The sequence below is a fragment of the Pogona vitticeps genome, chromosome 2 (genome assembly GCF_051106095.1).
Source record: "Pogona vitticeps strain Pit_001003342236 chromosome 2, PviZW2.1, whole genome shotgun sequence".
In the NCBI taxonomy this organism is placed as follows: domain Eukaryota; kingdom Metazoa; phylum Chordata; class Lepidosauria; order Squamata; family Agamidae; genus Pogona; species Pogona vitticeps.
The window spans coordinates 42,903,790-42,925,482 of NC_135784.1; the positions used below are offsets into that span (position 1 = coordinate 42,903,790).

A 21,693-nucleotide genomic window follows, 5' to 3' on the forward strand; every position below is an offset into this window, starting at 1 on the left:
GAACAGAGGGAATTTAGATGCAATATTTATTCATAATACTGTAAAAGCATTTTAGGCATTCACAGAGTTGAATGCACAAATAGTACGTTTTATTTTTGTCACTTCACTGCCCAAAGTCCCTTAATTGCTGGACTGTCTGTAATGTCAGTAACTCAAAAAATCACAAACGTAAGCTAGGATTCAATCCTGTATAAGCCTTCATCAGGCTGTGAATAATGGAGCTTTGGATGGGGCAAAACCTAAAAAGTAAAATCACAAAAGTTTCAAAACTCATGGCCAGAGGTGTGTGCCAGAGCCCTTTCTTAAATGTAAGTTTCAGAATGAGGGCTGCAGATTCCACTTCTGATGATGTTGACTGGAAGGTCTCTCCTAATCTTGCTAAATAGAGGGTTGTCTGGTACACATATCAGAATACCAGGCCACCCTTGATATGTTTATGTTTTTTTTTCTCCACCATCCAGTTCTGTGGTGCCCAGCCTAATGAAGATCTGTATAGAATCAAAAACGAGCTTATACTGTAGTTGTGGTTTTTAGTGGTCTAATAAAGGTATAATCCATCTTTGCTTTTGGATTGTATACCTATGCCTCCCTTCCTCCCTGCCTTTCTGTAGTTCTGTTCCTGTACCCTGTTTTCCTCCAGAACCTGATAGCTTTGGAATTCAGAATTGATGGTTCGGCCCCTATAAACCATGATCAGGAGCCTTGCAAATAAGTTGCTTGGTTTCTGATGGGCTTCTCTTCTTTAATCTTGAACAGTCCGGAGCAATGGCCAAGGGCACAGGAAGAGACTTCCTCTGTGCACGAAGAGGCACAGCTCTGCATATCTTTCCATGTATGGCAATAGCAAAAATGGGTTGCACAGGAGGAGGTAAAACTAGATGACAGGGGCAGAGCAGTGGGTCTTGGGAGCAAAGCGCTCCATGCCCCTGCTGAAAACAGCTGCGACTATTTTTTCTGCCTGATGGGAATGCATGCAGGAGCTGCTGGGGTTCTAAGGGCAATGCATCCTGCTGTCTTTCTTAACGCTTCCTTGACGTCAATGTTGTCATGAATGTCAGGGATGTTCTCTGGCTTCTAAGAAACGATGTCAGTTCTTCTGAAAGAAACTGGAGCAGCCGTTTTTTGGAGCCACAAAACCTCTCGCTACAGTCATGGCAAAAGTTGTCGGGAGGGCTCCCCCTGCCTGTTCTGAGAGGCAGATAGCTTCCCTTCACTTCCCCACAGTATTGTTTGCATTTTCTGCCTGATATATTTGAAGTTTCGAAAAGGAAAAGGGTCGAGCCAGGATAAAAGCCCTATTCATTTGTTAGAATTCCTGGTTTCATCACCACAGTTAGAGAGGATCACCCAGCTGGACCTCCCCCCCTTCGTTGTAGCTTTTGTTCATGCAAAATGAAAAGAAGAGGCTGCTGCTGTCCACATGGACTCTCAGTGCAGTGCTGGAAAGTCTGGGTTCTTTTGTGTAGAAGCTACACAAGAGTAGGAATCTCTCCCCCTTAGACTCCTTGCATGAACAAAACACAGAGTAACGGAAGCAGTGTCCTATAGGTGCTTACCTCTATGTTCATGAAACCAGGAATTCTAACAGCTGAAAAGGGCTCAAGACAAATAGCTAATGATTCGTCTGCTTTATAAATCTTTGGATACCCCCACTGCTGCTTTTAATGGCACTATCTTACGTAGCCCTTCCATTAGTTCAGAGTGGTTTAGCTGGATTTAAATCCTTAATTATTTGATACAAGATGATTTTCTTAGTACTAGAATAAATGGACTGTTGCATCAAGAATGTTATTCCACAGATTGGCAGGTTCAGTTCTGCAATGTATATAACCAGCATTATCCCACCCCCCCTCTCTCCATGGGTTCTGTGGTTGGAATTCAGACATCAGCCAAACAATGTAATAAGATTTAATTTGATTAAACCCCATTGGCTATACAGAAACTGAAATAATTTTGGACCAGATATTACAGTCTAGGTAGTTTGGGGTTTATTAGATGATACAGTTATTAAAACAGAGATGATTAATGGCTAACACTGTAATTTATACTGAACTAAAGAAAGTAGTCTGGTAAGAACCTTACATGCAGAAATGTGAAAGATGCAAAAAATACTTGCTAATGTTTTGTTAATGCCATTTGAGAATACGTTTTGTTAGTCACTTGCCCTTATTTTCAAGAGCAAACCTTTCCCTTTTCTTATGGCCCTTTGTGTGGGAGGAACACATTATCTTCTTTTTGCCAAGAGACTATGATTGAGAATAACATATACACCGGCCATTTACTAAGATATGTGCAGTTTTACAAGACAGATTAAGCTAATTGCTGAAGTCTGATAATGAGGGCAGAAAATGATGCGTAATAGTTTACAATATGCCTTTTACACTGTTCTTCCCCATTTTAATAAGAAGGGAATTGATTGGTTCTTTGGCATTTAATAACCCACTACTGGGTTTTGCTTTAATGAACTAAGTAATTTTTTCTGTTAAGTTTTATGGCTTTCTCTTATTCGCAATAGGAGTTGTGGCTAGAGTCTTTTACTGTTGAATTTTCCAATACTTTCCTCATTAAAATTCCCAGAGAAATGTGTTAAGCAGACCTCCAGGTCATCCTGATTAGCAGAAAATGAGAACTGCTGCAATTAGCCTCAGGTTGATGTTTCGTTAATAGCATTGCATTAACAAAATTCATGAGCATAAGTATGCAAGGTTGATCTTAGAAGTAATATTTTTCAGGTGGATCATGTGAAAGGATATTTTTGCCTTAAGGTGTGACAGTACCCTCCCTGGTACAAAATTTCTAGTTCATGTGAAAACAATGGAATAAATAATCACCACAGTTCCAGTAGATTATTATTGTGTGGCTTTCAAAGACATTTTGTTGCAAGGAGAAGAAGATAATTCTAGAACACATTGTTGATGTGAATTAGAAAATAAATAGAAGATTTTACCAAAAATATTTATTTATTTATTTATTTATTTATTTATTTATTTATTTATTTATTCATTCATTCATTCATTCATTCATTCATTCATTCATTCATTCATTCAATTTGTACTCTCCCCATCTAGTGTTTAAGCACTACTCTGGATGGTTGACAGCACAACTACCCACCCTGGCCCACAAAGACATAAATAATGAAATCCAGATCAAAACATTAATAACCCAAAATGTCAAATAAACCTAGATGGTTAATCAAAATACAGACACAGAATTAGTTTAAGGTTTTGCAAATGACCATCGGATACAGAGTGATCACCTTGTATGACTGAGTGCATAAGATAAGCCTTACTATGTGTGGCACAAACTTTGATGCTGTTTTATGTAAAGTTGTGTAATTTAATTGATCAACTGTTGTTCACTTTTTGAATTACCTGGTACTATTTTAAATACCAATATAATAGATTTGTTTTTCTGTTAACTGTCTAAAACTCACAGCAGTAGGACTGCTTTGATATGGTAGCAGTCCTGTTACTAAGTTCTGTTTTCTCTTTCTGTGTTGATAGGAACTCTTATTGATGCATTTGGAGACTACAAATATATGTTCATTAAATGTGGCTCCGTAATGGTCTTGGCTGGGACATTCCTCTTTATTATGAATTACTACAATTACCGGATGCTTGCGAAAGAAGAGAAGGCAAGAGGAAAACATGAAAAAGTAGAAGAGACGGACGACGGACCCATAAGGACACACACAAATCCTAAGAAAGGAGAAACCACAAAACTGGATGAGAAGCAAGATGGTCATGAAACATTCCCTCTAAAAAGTGAAGAGGAAGGACTGAAGAATGGAGCAAACATCACAAGTGAAGCCTAAATCTATGTTGCAAGATCTTCTGAATGGGGAAATGTTCTTCTTCTTTTTTTAGGTGATTAAAACTATATGGAATGAACTTTCCATTGTGTCTTTTTATATACTATATTGTCCCTGTCCTTGAAAAGTTTAGGAATACACAAGCCCAGTTCTGTATGAACCCATATTCTGGGCAGTGCTTGCTCATACACATCCACAGATCTGTGTAAACTTATTTTGACTATGGAGGGGGCAACATCGCCCTTCTGCTGCATCTGTTAGAGAAAGGTTGTAGTTCACTGGGAAAGCATATGTTTCATATGCAGATGGTTCTAGGTTACTCGCCAATCCAGTAAATCGGGTCCCAGGAGCATGGCCAGGGAGAGGTTTGTGTCTGAGACCCCCTGATAAACACATTGACTGAAATTCAATAGTAAGTCACAAATAGAGGAGGCCCATTCAGTCAGTGGAGATTTGGTGAGTCTAGTGTTGGGCAAGTTACATGGATTCGATGGGCCTACTCTAGTTTGCTACTGGATTTTAGCCAATAGTTGTTATGTGTACCTTACACCACTGGTGTGGCTTTGAATAAGGGAGGTTCATATTCTTTCATCTCTTTTCATAGTTTACTGCATTTAGCACGAACTGTGTGGCTGGGCTGACCATGAATGCTACGGGTTGGTGTTGGTTTTGCACGTTGAATGAGACATACCCTAAGATAAGAGAGATATCGAAGAGGCGAATTTTCACTGTTGACATATCTTTTTGGGGAAATAATTGCTTGACATTGGGACAAAGCAATGGGTCCTTTGTTTTTAAGAGAAATATACAGTGGTACCTCAATTTACGAACGTCTCTACAGTGGCATCCCACATAGCGACGTTAATCTGTTCCAGGAAAAACATCGCTATCTGGAAACATCACTATATGGAAAGTAAAACCCCATAGGAACGCATTAAACTATGGGGGAAAACTCACCGGTAAGTGAAGATTCCCCATCCGGCTGACGGGCCGGCTTTTGGGAAGGAGCGCCGGGGAGGGCTCCCCCGCTCTCCTTCCGAAGCGCCTGCGGCTTTTTCGGCCAGCTGACGGGCGGGCTCTTGTCCTTCCGAAGCCCCCGCTGGTCAGCTGGGGGAAAATGGGACCTACGGGGAACATTGCAATGCAATCGCAAAATCCACATCGCTATGTGGATTTGTCGTTAAACGGGGCGCCCATTAAGCGAGGCACCACTGTACTTGCGAATGATTCGAGTTACACAAAAAGTTGCTTCGACTTGTGAATGGAGCCTCAACTTATGTACAACCCTCCCCCCCCTGAAAAAGCCCTTTCCTGCCCTTTTTTTGACCTAAGTTCATCTTAGGTCAAAAGAAGAAAAAATAAAAAAAAAATCCCTGTACTGGTAGAGTACGGATTAACAGGCTTTGCATTTGTTCCTATGGGAACGAATGCCACTACCTATGAACAGCGCCTCGACATACGAACAAAAAACAGCAGCTGCAGATTAAATGGTTTTCAATGCATTCCTATGGAAAAGTTTGGCTCGACTTACAAACTTTTCGACGTACAAACGCCGTTCCAATATGGATTAAGTTCGTAAGTCAAGGTACCACTGTACAGCTAAGCCCGTAAGAGCTTACTATAACAAAATGTGTCCAAGAAATAACATGTAATTACAATTGCCAAGTTGTACCATCCTGTTCAGTTTCTATTGACTCTTTTCAAGTAGGACTGTGCAGCTTGCCAATCCATGGCCACATAGGCTGGCTCTTCTGCAATGCATAGTAGGGGACTGAAGTCCCAACTCCTTTCTCAATAGTCAGCTATCTAGCCAGCTTTTTTGATCTTATACTAAACATTAAAAAAAAAACAACCCAGATTAAAATTAATCCATTTAATGATCAAGATCCATTTCCCCCTGTTGTCTGCCTTCTAAGGGAGCTGTGGTTTCTATTCAGAGACAGAGGCAGAGTTGGAAAACTACCAAGTTGGTTTTCATATTCTTTTTCTCTCCAAAGGCTTTCTGCAAGTCTTCTTTGAAGGCAACCTCGTTTAATGCTTTTACAGTATGCTGTCACACATGATCACTGCAGCTCCCAAAGGAGGAGGAAAAAACTGCCTTGGCATGTAATATGTATTTGAGCCTGGAGGTAAATATCCAATTGAGATCTTGATTCCCCATTGAGCCTCCTTGATGGACTGGACTTGATGACCCAATAGGCCTCTTCCAGTTCTGCAGTTCTAAAATGATGATGATGAGTAAATATTGAGCAGGATACTGGTGTGAGTGTAGTTCAAAGCCACTAGAATGAAACTTCATTTATTTAAAAGGGAATTTTAAGTGAAAGGACATACACAATTCATCACAGCTCTAATCCACATTGCTACCTCTAAATTTATTTTCTCTGTACTTTATAGTTACATTGGTATTATAAATATGTACTGTGCTATCTGGCAAAACTAAGCATGCGGATGCTCCCATTTTTAATAAAAAAGGCACCATATTAAGGCTGTTTCTCTAAGACGCATGGCAGGAAGATTTGCAAAATGACACAGCAAATTACACATGTGACTTGACCTCAAAGTCTGGAAGTCAGCAACTGTCGCTCTGTCTTGAGAGATTAATTAACCCCATTCAAGATTAGGATTAATCAGAATATTGTAAGGAGAGAGATCAGACTAGCTTCCTTCCCCTAGAATTCTTCACATGGAGAGCAACAGCTTTAAAGGACAGTTTCTTCTAGGAATTGAGCTTCTCCATGTAGTCCAGAACATTGAAAAATTGGGATTCCTACTTCTGCAGAAAGGAGAATATGATCCTCTTGACACTATCATTCTTTTCCTCGCCCGTTCCTTTGCTTTTTATTTATTTATTTATTTGATTTATACCCCGCCTATCTGGCCTGCTGGACCACTCTAGGCGGCTTCCAGTATAAAATCAGACAATAAAAACATAGGCAAATACATAGTAATCGAACAACAACAACAGTAAAATAAAGAAGAAAGAGAAATCAAGAATTGGCTTTTACAGAAGTTAAGTCTCGTGCTATGACTCGATGAAATGCTTAAGCTTTAGTTTATGAGACAATGTCATCTGCTGATTTGTGAATATCAAGTTGCTATCAAAGGCACTAAGGCCAGAAAAGAACAGCACAACTTTAATGTTGACAAAGAAATTGAAATGGTTGAAGATTTTGTATATCTTGATTCAGTAATCATTCCAAAGGGAGACTGCACCCAAGAAATCAGAAGAAGATGAAGATTCAGAAGGGCAGCAATGAACAAATTAGAGAAGATAATCAAATGCAAGGATCTATCAAGACCAAAATCATTCACACTCTTGTCCTTCTGATCGCCATGTATGGATATGAAAACTGGACCGTAAAAGAAAGTTGACGGGGAAAAACTGATCTGTTTGAAATATGGTGCTGGATGACTTTGCCAGAAAGATGAGCAAATGGGTCTTAGAGAAAATCAAGTCTGAACTTTCTCAGGAGGGAAGAATGATGAAAATGAGGCTTACATATCTTGGGCACATCATGAGAAGACAAGATTCACTGGAAGAAAACAATGAGAGGAAAAGGTGAGAGCAAAAGTAAAAGAGAAAGACCAGATATGAGATAGATTGACTATGGGAAGGAGTGACAGTTGAATATTGTTATGAAGAAGATTTAAAGAAGAATGAAAGTGGTTATTGTTCAGGCTGGGTAATATATTGGAAGTATAAGAATGAAGAACTGAATCAGCTATGGGAGAAGAAATAAATTCTAGTGCCTGGAAAATATGTCAAATACTAGAATATTGCAAACTATGTCAATAATGGTAAAAAAATTATAAATAGATTTGGAAGTAGTATGTAACTACAGTGAAACATAAACAAATTGATGCTAATTATTCTAATGGTGGAAAGAGAGTATGTAGGTAATTATTTGCATATGTGGTGGGAATGTATGTATTGCATTTTTTTGTTAGAGAACCTAACTATTTGCATGCAGCCTGACACTGGGAAACGTGGACAGCAAATTGAAACCAAGATCAACTCAGAATATGGGCCCCAAATATGTTACATGTGTAAGATGTTTCCAAAGGTTTATTTGAACAGTATGGTTTTAATCTGTTTTCAGAAGGGCAACAGGGAGGGGGCCTGGTGTGTATCTATGGGTAACTCATTCCGTAGCGTTGTGGCCACCACCGAGAAGGCACAGTTTCTGGTGGTAGTTTTCTGAACCTCTCTTAGGGTGGCCACCTGCAAACATGCCGTCTGGCTGGTCTGGGTAGCCCAGGTGGACAATCTTAGGGTGAGGTTATCAGGTAACAAGGTACCAAACTGTTAAGGGCTTTATAAGTTAAAACCAGCACTTTGAATTTGTCACGGAAGTATACAAGAAGCTAGTGCAGGCATGCCAGGATCAGCATTCCCAAGACGAACTTGGCCACTGCATTTTGCACATGCTGAAGCTTCTGTATTACCTTCAAAGGCAGCCTTTGTTCTTTTTTCTGGGCTTGAGGCAAGCCCTCACCATTTCTTCCTCTCTGCTTTTGGTTGTTGTTGTTGTTGTTTTTGCTCTGTCTTTTCTTCTCTGACTTTCAACCAGAGCAGACGTGCAGTCACTGATTCCTTGCCTTCAGACCATGCAGTCACATGGATTTCTCCCATTTCCAGATGGCTGAGAGATCCACCACCTTTTTATTGTTTTACTCTTCTGGTTGTAACTAAAGATCAACTATAAGTAAATATGTTTTTTTCTTTTTCTACTTAAGCTACTTGTAGAATGATTTTTATATGCAAAGGGCTAGTTTCATTGTGAAAAACAAGCTGGATGGAATCTCAGTTTTTTATTTATTTTCCTTCACATTTCCACTGTGCTGCCGCAGTTTGTATTTTTGTATTTTGGACTCTGATAACTAAAAGAAATTGACCAAAAATTCTTCCAACAATTTTGGCAATTGGTTTTTAGTGAAATAAATGAAATAAGCAACTTAAATTTAGCAATATGTCCTAGAATAGCACATTTGTCAATATCTGGAAAGCAATATAGGTAATTAGGCAACCAAGGAATTAGTTTCCAACTTATTAACAGCAGCAAGATTGCTTATTGCTAGGATCTATTTTGTTAAGTGATTGGTATAGGGAAGTTAATGATAAACTTACAAGTTAAAAGGAGAAAATTCATAGAGAAGTGTTCGCAGATACGGATTTTGTGTTAACAAAGGGGAAAGGAACTAAATCCTACACAAGAATCTATGCACTTTTGGAAGGGGAAGAGGGCTCCAAAAGAGTAAAAGGTATAGGTGATCAATCCCAAATGGTCCTGATGATGAGAAACACTATGTATGTAGATGAAGAAATGTGTCTTTAGTTTTTGCAATTTTTCAATTTGTTTGAATTTTTATTAGATGTTTTAAAAATTATTTTTAAAAAAGAGATGCACTGACTCCTTAAAGGAAATCAAAGCCTTGAGTTGACAAGAGCTGAGAAGGGCTGCTGAGGACAGGACATTTCGGAGGACACTCATTAAGCAGGGTCACATGCAACTTAACAGCACAGAACAGCATCAAAGGCACAGGATGAAGCCCAGGTTGGACACACCTCTACCACTGAGAGAGTGGGTCACGTTAGGTAGTATAGTAGCTGTTTGCATGAGTGCAACCTGCATGCTGGTAGGCTCTTTAGATTTTGTCAGAACTGGTGTATCACTGTGGGTCTCAGTCTCCTTTGTGAGTCAGCTAAAATCGTAGTCTTCCGGGAACACATTAGAGTACAATGCCATGTGCACATACTAGGGAATAAATAACATTAAATGAGGTGTGTTTCATATAGTATTTTGCATATTAACATAGGACCTCAGTCTTTAAGCAAGTGTTTCTGAGTAGCTAAGAGAACAATCCAGCCATCAACCAGGGCTCGGATTTGAGTAAATGTCGAAGATAAGGGGTCTTTAACAAAGCAACAGCTGCTGTGTCCTTGAGCGGTCATGGGCAAGGGGAACACATAGAGATCTTTGGATCTGCATGGATCCCCACTTTCTTATTTTATTCATATATTCCAATACCAGGATGACAACTCTGAGTGAAATGTTAGCTGTGATTGTGATAGCTGATATCTCAGGAACTGAATGTTTACAGGAAACATTCTCGTAGAGATAATGCAGGCAGTGTTTAGTTTTTTAAAGAACAAGGATATCTCTTCACAATTGTATGCATTCTTGTGACTAAATCAGGAGGGGAAAAAAGTGATGATGAGATAACTTCCTTGCCTACAAAAGCACAGATCTATAGCTGGTTGCAGGATTTCCCCCAGCAAAGTATGCATTAGCTTCAGAGAACAGCCCTACTATTTTTGCTATAACTGGTGACTGAGTGATGTAAAATCTTAGCAACATGCTCACTGAGCTGGATCGTGAACAAAGTAGAGTGCAAGAGACAGAGCAGCTGAATGACTAGGCAGATCTTTTTTTACAAAGTATTGAGCAGGAGTGGGAGGGAGACATGGAGAGATAAAAGGAAATAGGAATGCAAAAGGTACTATAAACATTGAGGACTATGGTTTTGGAATCAGTGGTTTCTGAGGTAACGATAACATCCTGGAAGAGATAAGCACATTTACAGATATAGGGTGAGGAGAAGTCTTTCTACAACGCCAACAGAATTTCATAATCCTAAACTCAGTTCAAATCCACAATGTGCCCAGTGTAGATAATAATTTGAGATTTCCTAAATCTAGCTAAGGTTATTTGGCATATTAAAGCTGGGCTCCAGAATCTCAAGAATCAAATGACATATGCCACTCGTAAACCCTGCCCATACATTTGTAATTTAGCCGTTCAGTTGCTTGCTCTCTCTCTCTCTCTCTCTCTCTCTCTCTCTCTCTCTCACACACACACACACACACACACACACACACACACACACACACACACACATGCACACACGCGCGCGCGCGCACACACACACACACACACACACGCACACACACACACACACTTTGTTTAAGGGAAGCCATATTTCATTGTCAAACACTATACATGGATCATGGCATGCCTCTCTCTCCCTCTGGGTCCAGAAAGAAAGAGACTTCATGTTACTCCCTTAGCATTTCCTCCACCCTAGTAAAAGTAAGGATGTGTATATTTATACAGTCTGACTTATGAGCAAATCCATTGCTTCTTGACAGGTTGTGTTCTCTATAATGTCTGTCATTATTCTATCTGACAGTGGAGCTAGAAAGTTGATACACTTAAGACGAATGAGCCTTTGTGGCTCGCCCAAGAACCTAATAAAGATGATATATTTTCACTTAATGATTTGGGCCTGATAAATTAATTCCAGTGTGAGCCCCTACTCCCCTCCTTCCCTCTCTTGCATTGGGTAAAAGGATAATCCACAGTAGCACTTTTTTGTTTCATCTTATTTTACAGAAAAGTCAAACAGCCGACCTTCCTGAGACTATTCAGTACTCTGAAATATACATAATGCTTACGTTTCAGAGTACTGTACTTTTTATATTTTAGAGTGCTTTTTCTTGAATTCACCCATTTCCTACAAATCCCTTATTCCTACATATTTCTGAATATTTATTTAGTTACTTACTTGTTTACAGTGGCTAATATCCTTCTGCGAAGAAAATCTACCTTCCAGTTGGGCCCATGGCAGTACTTGCACAAGGGATGTGATTCCACATTGCCATGCCATTGATATTTCCTACTCTTCGGAAGCTGAATAGGATACTGGTCAATACGTCTATCTTCCCTTCTACCCAGGTTTCTCAATCTGATTTATAACAAATTTACCATAATAATGAATAATAATCTTGTGCTGTCAAGTCGATTTTGACTTATGGTGACTGTTTCCAGGGTCTTTCAGGCAGAGAGTGCTCAGAGGTGGTTTACCATTCCCTTCTTCTGGAGGGATGGTGCAGCTTGCCAATGGCTACACAAGCTGGCTCTTCTCCCAGTGGGAATATAAACCAAACAATCAAGAGCAACATGCAATGAAAGACAAAGTCACTGCAGAGTTTTTTTTTTATGAGTGTTGAAATCAGTCAACCCATCATAAAGAGTATATATGATTAGGCCAACTACAAAACAATAATGCACCTGCCTTGCAGAAGCTAGGCAACAATAGGGCTGGTCACTGCTTGGATGGAAGAACACATGAGAACCCTATGAACGTCACCATAGGCTCATAATGTAAAATCATATATACAGTAGCATAAACATTTTACCCAGCACATAAGAAACGTCAGGGTAGGTTGCAGCAGGATGAACATGAAATGGTAGTTTCAGAAAACAAGACACAATCATGGAGAAGACCCTGTCTCTGGTGGTTGTTTCAGAATGGGAGGACACTGTAGTGATAAAATTCAGATGGCTTTTGCCCATCCTAGCATCAACGTTCCGATGCTGAGTGGAGCAAATCTGTGCAGGAAAGGGCTGCAAAGACTTTCCCAAATTGTAGCTGCTATGATCTGGAGTGGGGAGTAACTAGGGAAGAAGCTTCAGTCGCAGGATGTAATTGGTCAATGCAAGTTTGGAAATGAGAGGAACCATAACCAGAAATACATCTTTGCTTGTGGACAGCAAAATGATATCTCAGTGTCCTAGGTCTCTGGCTCCGGAGCCAAAGGTTGGGAGTTCAATTCTCCAGTGTGCCTCCTGGACAAGGGCTGGACTTGATGATCCATAGGGTCCCTTCCAGCTCTGCAATTCTAAGATGACGCCGCCGATAGTAATATGAAGTGAGTGATTCTAGATCGATGAGGAAAGGGCACCACAGATTCAATTCGTATCAAGTCAAGCCGCAGACTTGTGTAGATGACAAAACATGTGTTTGTGCATGCTGTGATACATGCATTACGATGGGCAGGTATGTCTGCAGGCAGACATTTAGGGACTGTTTCTCTTACGTGAATAGTCTCCCACACCTGAGAAAAGGAAAGGAAATCCATGCAATGCAGGGGCTTCTATTCTGTTTCAAATTTGCAACTAACTTCTGATGGAAGAACCTGGATTCATAGCTTGTTCTCATCTCTGATCTACTGCCAAAGAAATAAGCAATGCTGCCACCTTCATTACGGCACATTGGCTGGTGAAGCAGAGAAAGGATAGAAAACAGGCCTCAGATTCACAGCCCTATTGCTGGCACGTTTACTTAGAAGCAAGGGAGAAGGAAGCAGCCACTTCAGGCACTAGTTTTCGTTTGTCATGAAAGAAAAACCAAGTGTTGTTGTTGTTTAGTTGTTAAGTCGTGTCCGACTCTTTGTAACTCCATGGACCAGAGCACGCCAGGCCTTCCTGTCTTCCACTGCCTCTTGGAGTTGAGTCAAATTCATATTGGTAGCTTTGATGACACCATCCATTCATCTTGTCCTTTCTCGTCCCCTTCTCCTCTTGCCTTCACACTTTACAACATCAGGGTCTTTTCCAGGGAGTCTTCTCTTCTCACAAGACGGCCAAAGTATTGGAGCCTCAGCTTCAGGATCTATCCCTCCAGTGAGCACTCAGGGTTGATTTCCTTCAGGATAGATAGGTTTGTTCTATTTGCAGTCCAAGGGACTCTCAAGAGTCCCCTCCAGCATCACAGTTCTAAAGCTTCAGTTCTTCAGCGGTCAGGCTTCTTTATGGTCCAGCTCTCACTTCCATACAACACTACTAGAAAAACCATAGCTTTGAATATGTGGATCTTTTTCAGCAATGTGATATCTCTGCTTTTTAAAATGCTGTCTAGGTTTGTCATCACTTTCCTCCCAAGAAGCAGGTGTCTTTTAATTTCATGGCTGCTGTCTCCATCTGCAGTGATCATGGAGCCCAAGAAAGTAAAATCTGTCACTACCTCCGTATCTTCCCCTTCTATTTCCCAGGAGGTGATGGGACCAGTGGCCATGATCTTAGTTAGTTTGTTTGTTTTTTGATGTTGAGCTTCATACCATTTTTTGCACTCTCCTCTTTCACCTTCATTAAGAGGTTCTTTAATTCCTCCTCACTTTCTGCCATCAGAGTGGTATCATCTGCATATCTGAGGTTGTTGATACTTCTTCCAGCAATCTTAATTGCTGGGATTCCTCCAGTCCAGCCTTCCGCATGATGTATTCTGTATATAACCCACATTATCTGGGTTGTCCGGGATATCTAAATCTTTCTGGCATCTAAATCCCTCTGTGTATTCTTGCCACCTCTTCTTGATATCTTCTGCTTCTGTTAGTTCCCTCCCATTTTTGCCCTTTATCATGTCCATCTTTGCACAAAATGTTCCTTTAATATCTCTAATTTTCCTGAACAGATCTCTGGTTTTTCCCTTTCTATTACTTTTCCTCTATATCTGTTCATTTAAGAAGGCCCTCTTGTCTCTCCTTGCTATTCTTTGGAAGTTAGCATGCAATTTTCTGTAACCTTCCCTATCTCCCTTGCATTTTGTTTCCCTTCTTTTCTCTGCTATTTGTAAGGCCTCGTTGGACAGCCACTTTGCTTTCTTGCGTTTTCTTTTCTTTGGGATGGTTTTCATTGCTGCCTCCTGTATAATGTTATGAGCCTCCATCCATAGTTCTTCAGGCACTCTCTCCACCAAATCTAGTTCCTTAAATCTGTTCTTCACTTCCTCTGTGTATTCATAAGGGGTTTGATTTAGATTATTCCTGACTAGCCCAGTGGTTTTTCCTACTTTCTTCAATTTAACCTTGAATTTTGCTATATGAAGCTGATGATGAGAGCCACAATCAGTTCCAGGTCTTGTTTTTGCTGACTGTATAGAGCTTCTCCATCTTTGGCTGCAGAGAATATAATCAATCTGATTTCGATATTGCCCATCTGGTGATGTCCATGTGTAGAGTTGCTTCTTGTGTTGTTGGAAAAGAGTGTTTGTGATGATCAGCTTGTTCTCTTGACAAAACTCTATTAGCCTCTGTCCTGCTTCATTTTGAATTCCAAGGCCAAACTTTCCTGTTGTTCCTTTTATCTCTTGACTCTTTAATTTAGCATTTCAATCCCCTTTAATGAGAGGAACATCTTTCTTTGGTGTCAGTTCTAGAAGGTGTTCTAAGTCTTCATAGAATTGGTCTATTTCAGCCTCTTCAGCATCAGTGGTTGGTGCATAAACTTGGATTACTGTGATTTTGAAAGGTCTGCCTTGGATTCTTATTGAAATCATTCTATCATTTTTGAGATTGTATCCCATTACAGCTTTTCCCACTCTTGTGTTGACTATGAAGGCTACTCCATTTCTTCTACAGGATTCTTGCCCACAATAGTAGATATGATAATCATCTGAATTGAAGTTGCCCATTCCTGTCCATTTTAGTTCACTGACACCCAGGATGTCAATGTTTATTCTTGCCATCTCCTGTTTGACCACATCCATCTACCAAGGTTCATCGATCTTACATTCCCAGTTCCTATGGAGTATTTTTCTTTTCAGCATTAGACTTTCCCTTCACTTCCACGCATGTCCGCAGCTGAGTGTCCTTTCGGCTTTGGCCCAACCACTTCATTAGCTCTGGAACTACTTATACTTGTCCTCCGCTCTTCCTCAGTAGCCTGTTGGATGCCTTCCAACCTGAGAGGCTCATCTTCCAGTGTCATATCTTTTAGACCATGGAGTTTTCTTGGCAAATATAATGGAGTGGCTTGCCAGTTCTTGCTCCAGGTGGATCGCATTGAGTCAGAACTCTCCACGATGACCTGTCCGTCTTGGGTGTCCCTGCACGGCATAGCCCATAGCTTCTCTGAGTTACTCACACTGCCACTACAAGGCAGCAGTCCATGAAGGGGAACCAAGTGTTACTTGTAGATAAAGTGTTTTTGCTGCCAGAACGTGGATACATTACTCAAGAGATTTTCAGCCTCTGGCATCAAAATGCTGTGGCTAGCTTTCCATACTCTGCACTTTAAACGAGTGCCTATCAGGTGTCATTTGCTGCTGATCTGTGGTCAGCAAAATGTCCTCAAGTGCTTGAGGGGGGCATATTCATTTTGCATATGCACCATGATTACAGCTTTAGGCAAATTGTCTTCTTCGAACTCTCTCTCTTGATAAGGTGGTCTGTTCTGTCACCATTGAAGACAGAGAATATTTTTATGTGAGGGATGGAAAAGAGGTATTCTTGAGCCGCAGTAAGGCATGGGCAGATTTCTGCTGTTGTCCTTGAAATCGGTGAATTGGACTGATTTATTCAGAAATAGGGGGTTTCTTTTTGAAAACCCTTTATAGTACAACATACAAAGGGGGGGGATTGTTATTTTCAAGTGCATGGGACCAGTAAGTGAACTCAGCAATGCCTGAACAGAATGCAGACAAATATATTTTCCAAGTGCTCTCAACCTTTGGTTTCTACCAGTAAAGATATTGCCTAGGGTTTGAAACCTGCCTTTTGATGTTGTTTTTATTCTGCACAGACACTCTTTGCATCTCTTTTAACATCTCTCTTTCCTGCAATGCCCCTACCCTCTGGAGTGTGTTTTAGCTGTATATTAATGACGGCTTTATTTCTTCTTGAACAGCAGGAGCTCTTTTGCAAAGAGACTGGAAAGCTGCGTGCAGTGTTTCGCTATAGCCACTAGAGGTCAATCTTGCGCTGCATTAGATGCTGTTTTACTCTCGGGAATCTATCTCTAATTCACAGCATGACCTTTGGCTTTTAACATCTAATTTACTTAATTTACCAGTTCTTTCCAATGTAGTTATGGCTTCTAGAATGATAATCATATCAATTATTGCATATGAATAGTGTGACTGCCATAAACCTTGTTACAGGCGATTTACAGGCAAACTAAGAAATATATCACTTTTAAATAGCCAGAGAGCTACACAGTCTTGTTGGTTGAGTGTACTTACTAGAGTCGCTTATGATGGAATCAGCTTGTGGCTGCTTGCTATAGATGCACTGGGTGTCTTAGATCTGGTCCTTAATGTACCTGGGATAGGCAGACTGTGCTTTAAGCCCGTATCCTTAGGTTTCAGGCAAACAGCTACATGATCTACTTTTGTCCCTATTTTACTGGCAGAACAAAAATAGTCAATGTTCTGCCAGTTGCTGTGGTCCAGAGGTAGTATACTAAAGACTGCTGCCTTTGTCTGTTACATAGTCAACCTGGTCCTCATACATTCACAGAAGAAGGATGGGCACTACAGATATTGTACTGTATTTACTGTATTTGCTGGCGTATAAGACTACTTTTTTGCCCTGAAAAACATGCCTCCAAGTGGGGAGGGTCATCTTATATGCTGGGTGCACTTCAGTTGGGATAGATATAGCTGCCCATAGTGGCCTTCCGATGCTCGCCCGGTGCCCATAGTGGCCTCCCGATGCCTGCCCACCTCATTCTACATACCATCCAGTATCGTGCGGTATCCAGCGCGGCTGTGGCAAGCATCAGCAGCAAGACGGGGTGCCAGCCTTTTCGATGTGACCGGCCTGTTCTGCTCAGTGGGAAGCAGCGGTGCTCGGGCCTGCCCCTTGTCTACGCAGAGCTCACACATGCGCACTTGCGCACTAGTGCCGGTCACGGAGATGCAGGGGCAGGCCGGAGGCGCTATGGTCATGCTGCGGCCGTACAATGATGACAATGAATAGCACCTTTTATTTGGTGTGTGGAAGGTGTGCGGAAGAGGGGGTAGTCTTATACGGCGAGTATATAAAAACTCTATATTTTGAGTGGAAATGTTGGGGGGGTCGTCCTATACACCTGGTCGTCTTATACGCCGGCAAATACGTATGCCTGTTTCATAGACCATCAGAAGCAGTACTGATCAAGTTCATAGCGTGCCTCTTTTGAGCTTGTCACACAGCCAGACACAGTCTTTCGAGTTATAGAATAACAGTGTGGATGTTCAAAAGCCTCTATCATCTGCCGGTTCTTCACTAGCTGGATTTAACAAAATCATTCAATTGTCGGTGTGAGATGTTTGAAAGGGTCAGCAAAGGCAGAGGTTTGAGAGGAACAGATGGAGGAGCATATGCTGCATGAAGTGGTTGTTTCACTCTGTCTAATGGTAGGACCAGCACTGTTTTCTCTTTATGAGTACATAAAAACATCTTTAGTAGGCTATTCTGAATCCCTTCCTAATAACAGGTTCCTCAGCATGAGAATCCATTCTGGTTCCATTTTGATTCTATGGGAGTTGACCCAGATGTCTGTCATCTTTTCACATTAATCCATGGTTTCTTTTTTAAAAAAATAATCACAGAATTGTACATTTAAATATGTGCTTTAAAATGTATTTTCTTTTAAAATCTGCATTTGTGAATGATGTTAATCGCACAAATAATGTAGGTCAGGTTGAGAATGTATTGGAACATTTCGGAAATGTGAAAAGCTAAGACAGGATGGACCAGAGTTCCAGTCCATACATGAGTTCAGGAGGTGGATATCAATTTAGTGTTTGCACTAGAATTAATAAATATTGGATTCCTCAAGCACGAGTTATACTCATGCTGTGAGATAAGTCTACCCATAATCCTGGATCTTAAGTCAATTTAGTAGTGTTCTATAGCTTCTAAGCCCCTTCATGGATTGCTGCCTTGTTGTGGCGAAGGGGCTTGAGTAATTCAGAGAAGCTATGGGCTATGCCATGCAGGAACACACAAGGCAGACAGGTCAGAGTGGAGAGTTCTGATTAAACACGATCCACCTGGAGCAGGAACTGGCAAGCCACTCCAGTATCTTTGCCGAGAAAACTTCATAGACAGAAAGAAAAAGCTAAAAGATATGACACTGGAAGATGAGTCCCTCAGGTCGGAAGGTGTCCAACATGCTACTGAGGAAGAGTGGAGGACAGGTTCAAGTAGCTCCAGAGCTAATGAAGTGATAGGCCAAAGCCAAAAGGACGTTTGTAGCTTTCAGCCCTGCCCTCACCTGTCTGTCACAGCTGAGCAGTGGAAAAAAGGAGCCAATGAGGGAACAGAAGGTGGTGCTAAAGGGGGAGGTGCTGGGATATAAAGGGGGGTGTATGGAGTATGAGAAGGAGTTTTGGAGTTTAGAGATTGGTGAGTCTGTGAGAGAGTGAGCCAGAAAGTCAGTGAGAGTAGGGTTCTGTGTGTCAGTGAGTTCAGTGAGTGAGAGAAATTGATTAGCAACTTGTGATTTACCTATTATATATTACTGATCAAATAAACAAGTTTAAGTTTCAAAGCAACACATGTCTCAGTAAATAATTGGTACTGAATTGGTATTGCTGGCAGCAACTTGTGAAGAAAAGTGAGCACCTCCTGGAGGCCTGAGATAATATAGGCTTCAGCGCGCTCACAACAACTTCAGCTGCGGACGCACCTGAAAGTGAAAGGAAAGTCCGATGCTGCATAGAAAAATACTGCATAGGAAAAGAATAGAAAGGGAAAAACCAGAGATCTGTTCAAGAAAATTGGAGATATTAGAGGAGGATTTGGTGCAAAGATGGACATGATAAAGGACAAACATGGGAGGGACCTAACAGAAGCAGAAAACATCAAGAAGAGGTGGCAAGAATACACAGAAGAATTTTACCAGAAAGATCTGGATGTCCCACACAACCCAGATAGTGTGGTTGCTGACCTTGAGCCAGACATCCTGGAGAGTGAAGTCAAGTGGGCCTTAGAAAGCATGGCTAATAACAAGGCCAGTGGAGGTGATGGGATTCCAGTTGAATTATTTAAAATCCTAAAAGAAGATGCTGTTAAGGTGCTACACGCAATATGCCAGCAAGTTTGGAAAACTCAGCAGTGGTCAAAGGATTGGAAAAGCTCAGTCTACATCCCAAAGAAGGTCAGTGCCAAAGAATGCTCCAATTACCGTACAATTGCACTAATTCACATGCTATAAAGGTTATGCTCAAAATCCTCCAAGGTAGGCTTCACAGTATGTGGCCCGAGAACTCAAGAAGTACAAGGTGGATTTTGAAGGGGCAGGGGAACTAGAGACCAAATTGCTAACATGCACTGGAGTATGGAGAAAGCCAGAGAGCTCCATAAAAACATTTACTTCTGCTTTATTGACTACGCACAAGCCTTTGATTGTGTGGACCACAACAAACTATGGCAAACTAGTGCTGTCCTCTGAAGATGCCGGCCACAGAGACTGGCAAAACGTTAGGAAGAACAACCTTCAGAACACGGCCAAAGAGCCCAAAAAACCCACAACAACCATTAGATCCCGGCCATGAAAGCCTTCACGAATACAAACTATGGCAAGTTCTTGAAGAAATGGGAGTGCCTGACCACCTTAACTATCTCCTGACAAATCTATACGTGGGACAGGAAGCAACAGTGAGAACTGGATATGGAACAACTGATTGGATCAAAATTGGGAAAGGAGTACGACAAGGCTGTATATTTTCTCCCTGCTTATTTAACTTATATGCAGATTACCTCATGAGAATAACCTCAGATATGCAGATGATACTACTCTGATGGCAGAAAGTGAGGATGAATTGAAGAACCTCTTAATGAGGGGGAAAGAGAAGAGCGCCAATATGGTCTGAACCGCAGTATAAAAAAAAATCCAATATGATCATCACCTCCTGGCAAATAGAAGGGGAAGATATGGAGGCAGTGACAGATTTTACTTTCTTGGGCTCCATGATCACTGCAGATGGTGACGACAGCGACAAAGTTAAAAGACACCTGCTTCTGGGGAGGAAAGTGATGACAAACCTAGACAGCATCGTAAAAAGCAGAGACCTCAACTAGCCGATAAAGGTTCGCATAGTCAAAGCTATGATTTTTTTCCTGCAGTCATGTATGGAAGTGAGAGCTGGACCATAACGAAGGCTGACCGCCAAAGAATTGATGCTTTTGAATTGTGGTGCTGGAGGAGACTCTTGAGAGTCCCCTGGACTGCAAGGAGATCAAACCTATCAATTCTGAAGGAAATCAAGCCTGAGTGCTCACTGGAAGGACAAATCCTGAAGCTGAGGCTCCAGTCCTTTGGCCATCTCATGAGAAGAGAAGACTGCCTGGAAAAGACCCTGATGTTGTAAACAAAATAGCTTCTAAGACCTTTTGGAAAAATATTTTGACATCAGTAACATGAAAACCTGCAAGATATTCTCTTCCCTGGCATGAAAGACACAAAGGGGACGAATAGAATACAGTGGTGCCTCGACTTACGAACACCCCTACTTATGACTATTTTGAATTACGACCAGCTCCGGCTGCAAAATTTTGCTTCTACTTGTGACTGGAGCTTCCACTTACGAACAGAAAAAGGCAGGGAGAAAAGGTGGGAAATTCAAATTTCTAATTGTAGGTGGCGACGAGGCTGTTTCTTTGTATAGTGGTACCTCGACTTACGAACTTAATCCATATTGGAACAGTGTCCGTAACTCAAAACGTTTGTAAGTCAAAGCACCATTTCCCATAGGAATGCAATGAAAACCTCTTAATCCATTCCGGCCTAAGAAAAAAATACCCCAAAAATAATCATTTAAAAAACGCTGCAAGCCCCATAGGAATGTGCTGGGGCTGCAAACAAAATCATTTTCCAGAGGTAGCTGCCTCACTCTACCTAATGCTTCACCATATGAGCCTGAACACACACAATGCTTTCTGAGCTCAGAAGCTATACATGCTTGAGCCTGGTTGATGGGAGACCACCAAGGAATACCAGAAGGGCCTTAAACCCTGGACAGATGCTGCCTGTCTGATTTTTCACGTCACATTCAACCACACCATCATACACCAAACATACCCTGCACCTATATCTTTGTAGCTGCTAAAAGCAAACTCCATTCCTCAAAAAAATGAGAGAAGGTGCATCACCGTGACCCAAACAACAAAGCAAACAGACAGCCAACAGCCACTCTTTGTCATGATTAGAGCCAGCAGCAGAAATCTCATCCCGCTCTGCAAATATCTTATTAAGCCCAAAGAAAGGTCAGCAACATTGTATTCTGCTCTTTTCTCTTTACAATAAAAGACCCTGCTTTCTTTTCCAGGC

General features: G+C 41.2%; 1 protein-coding gene across 2 annotated transcripts in view; it reads left to right on the forward strand.

Annotated features, from left to right (window-relative positions):
- Window positions 1-3,890, forward strand: part of LOC110089505 (monocarboxylate transporter 2) — a 48,463-nt gene extending 44,573 nt beyond the window's left edge. For both annotated transcript variants that reach the window (XM_020812617.3, XM_078385102.1), the window contains one exon: window positions 3,504-3,890. In XM_020812617.3, the coding sequence (XP_020668276.2) occupies window positions 3,504-3,814 (311 nt within the window). In that variant the 3' untranslated portion in view covers window positions 3,815-3,890. The remainder of the gene's footprint in view (window positions 1-3,503) is intronic.
- The last annotated feature ends 17,803 nt before the right edge of the window (window positions 3,891-21,693 follow it).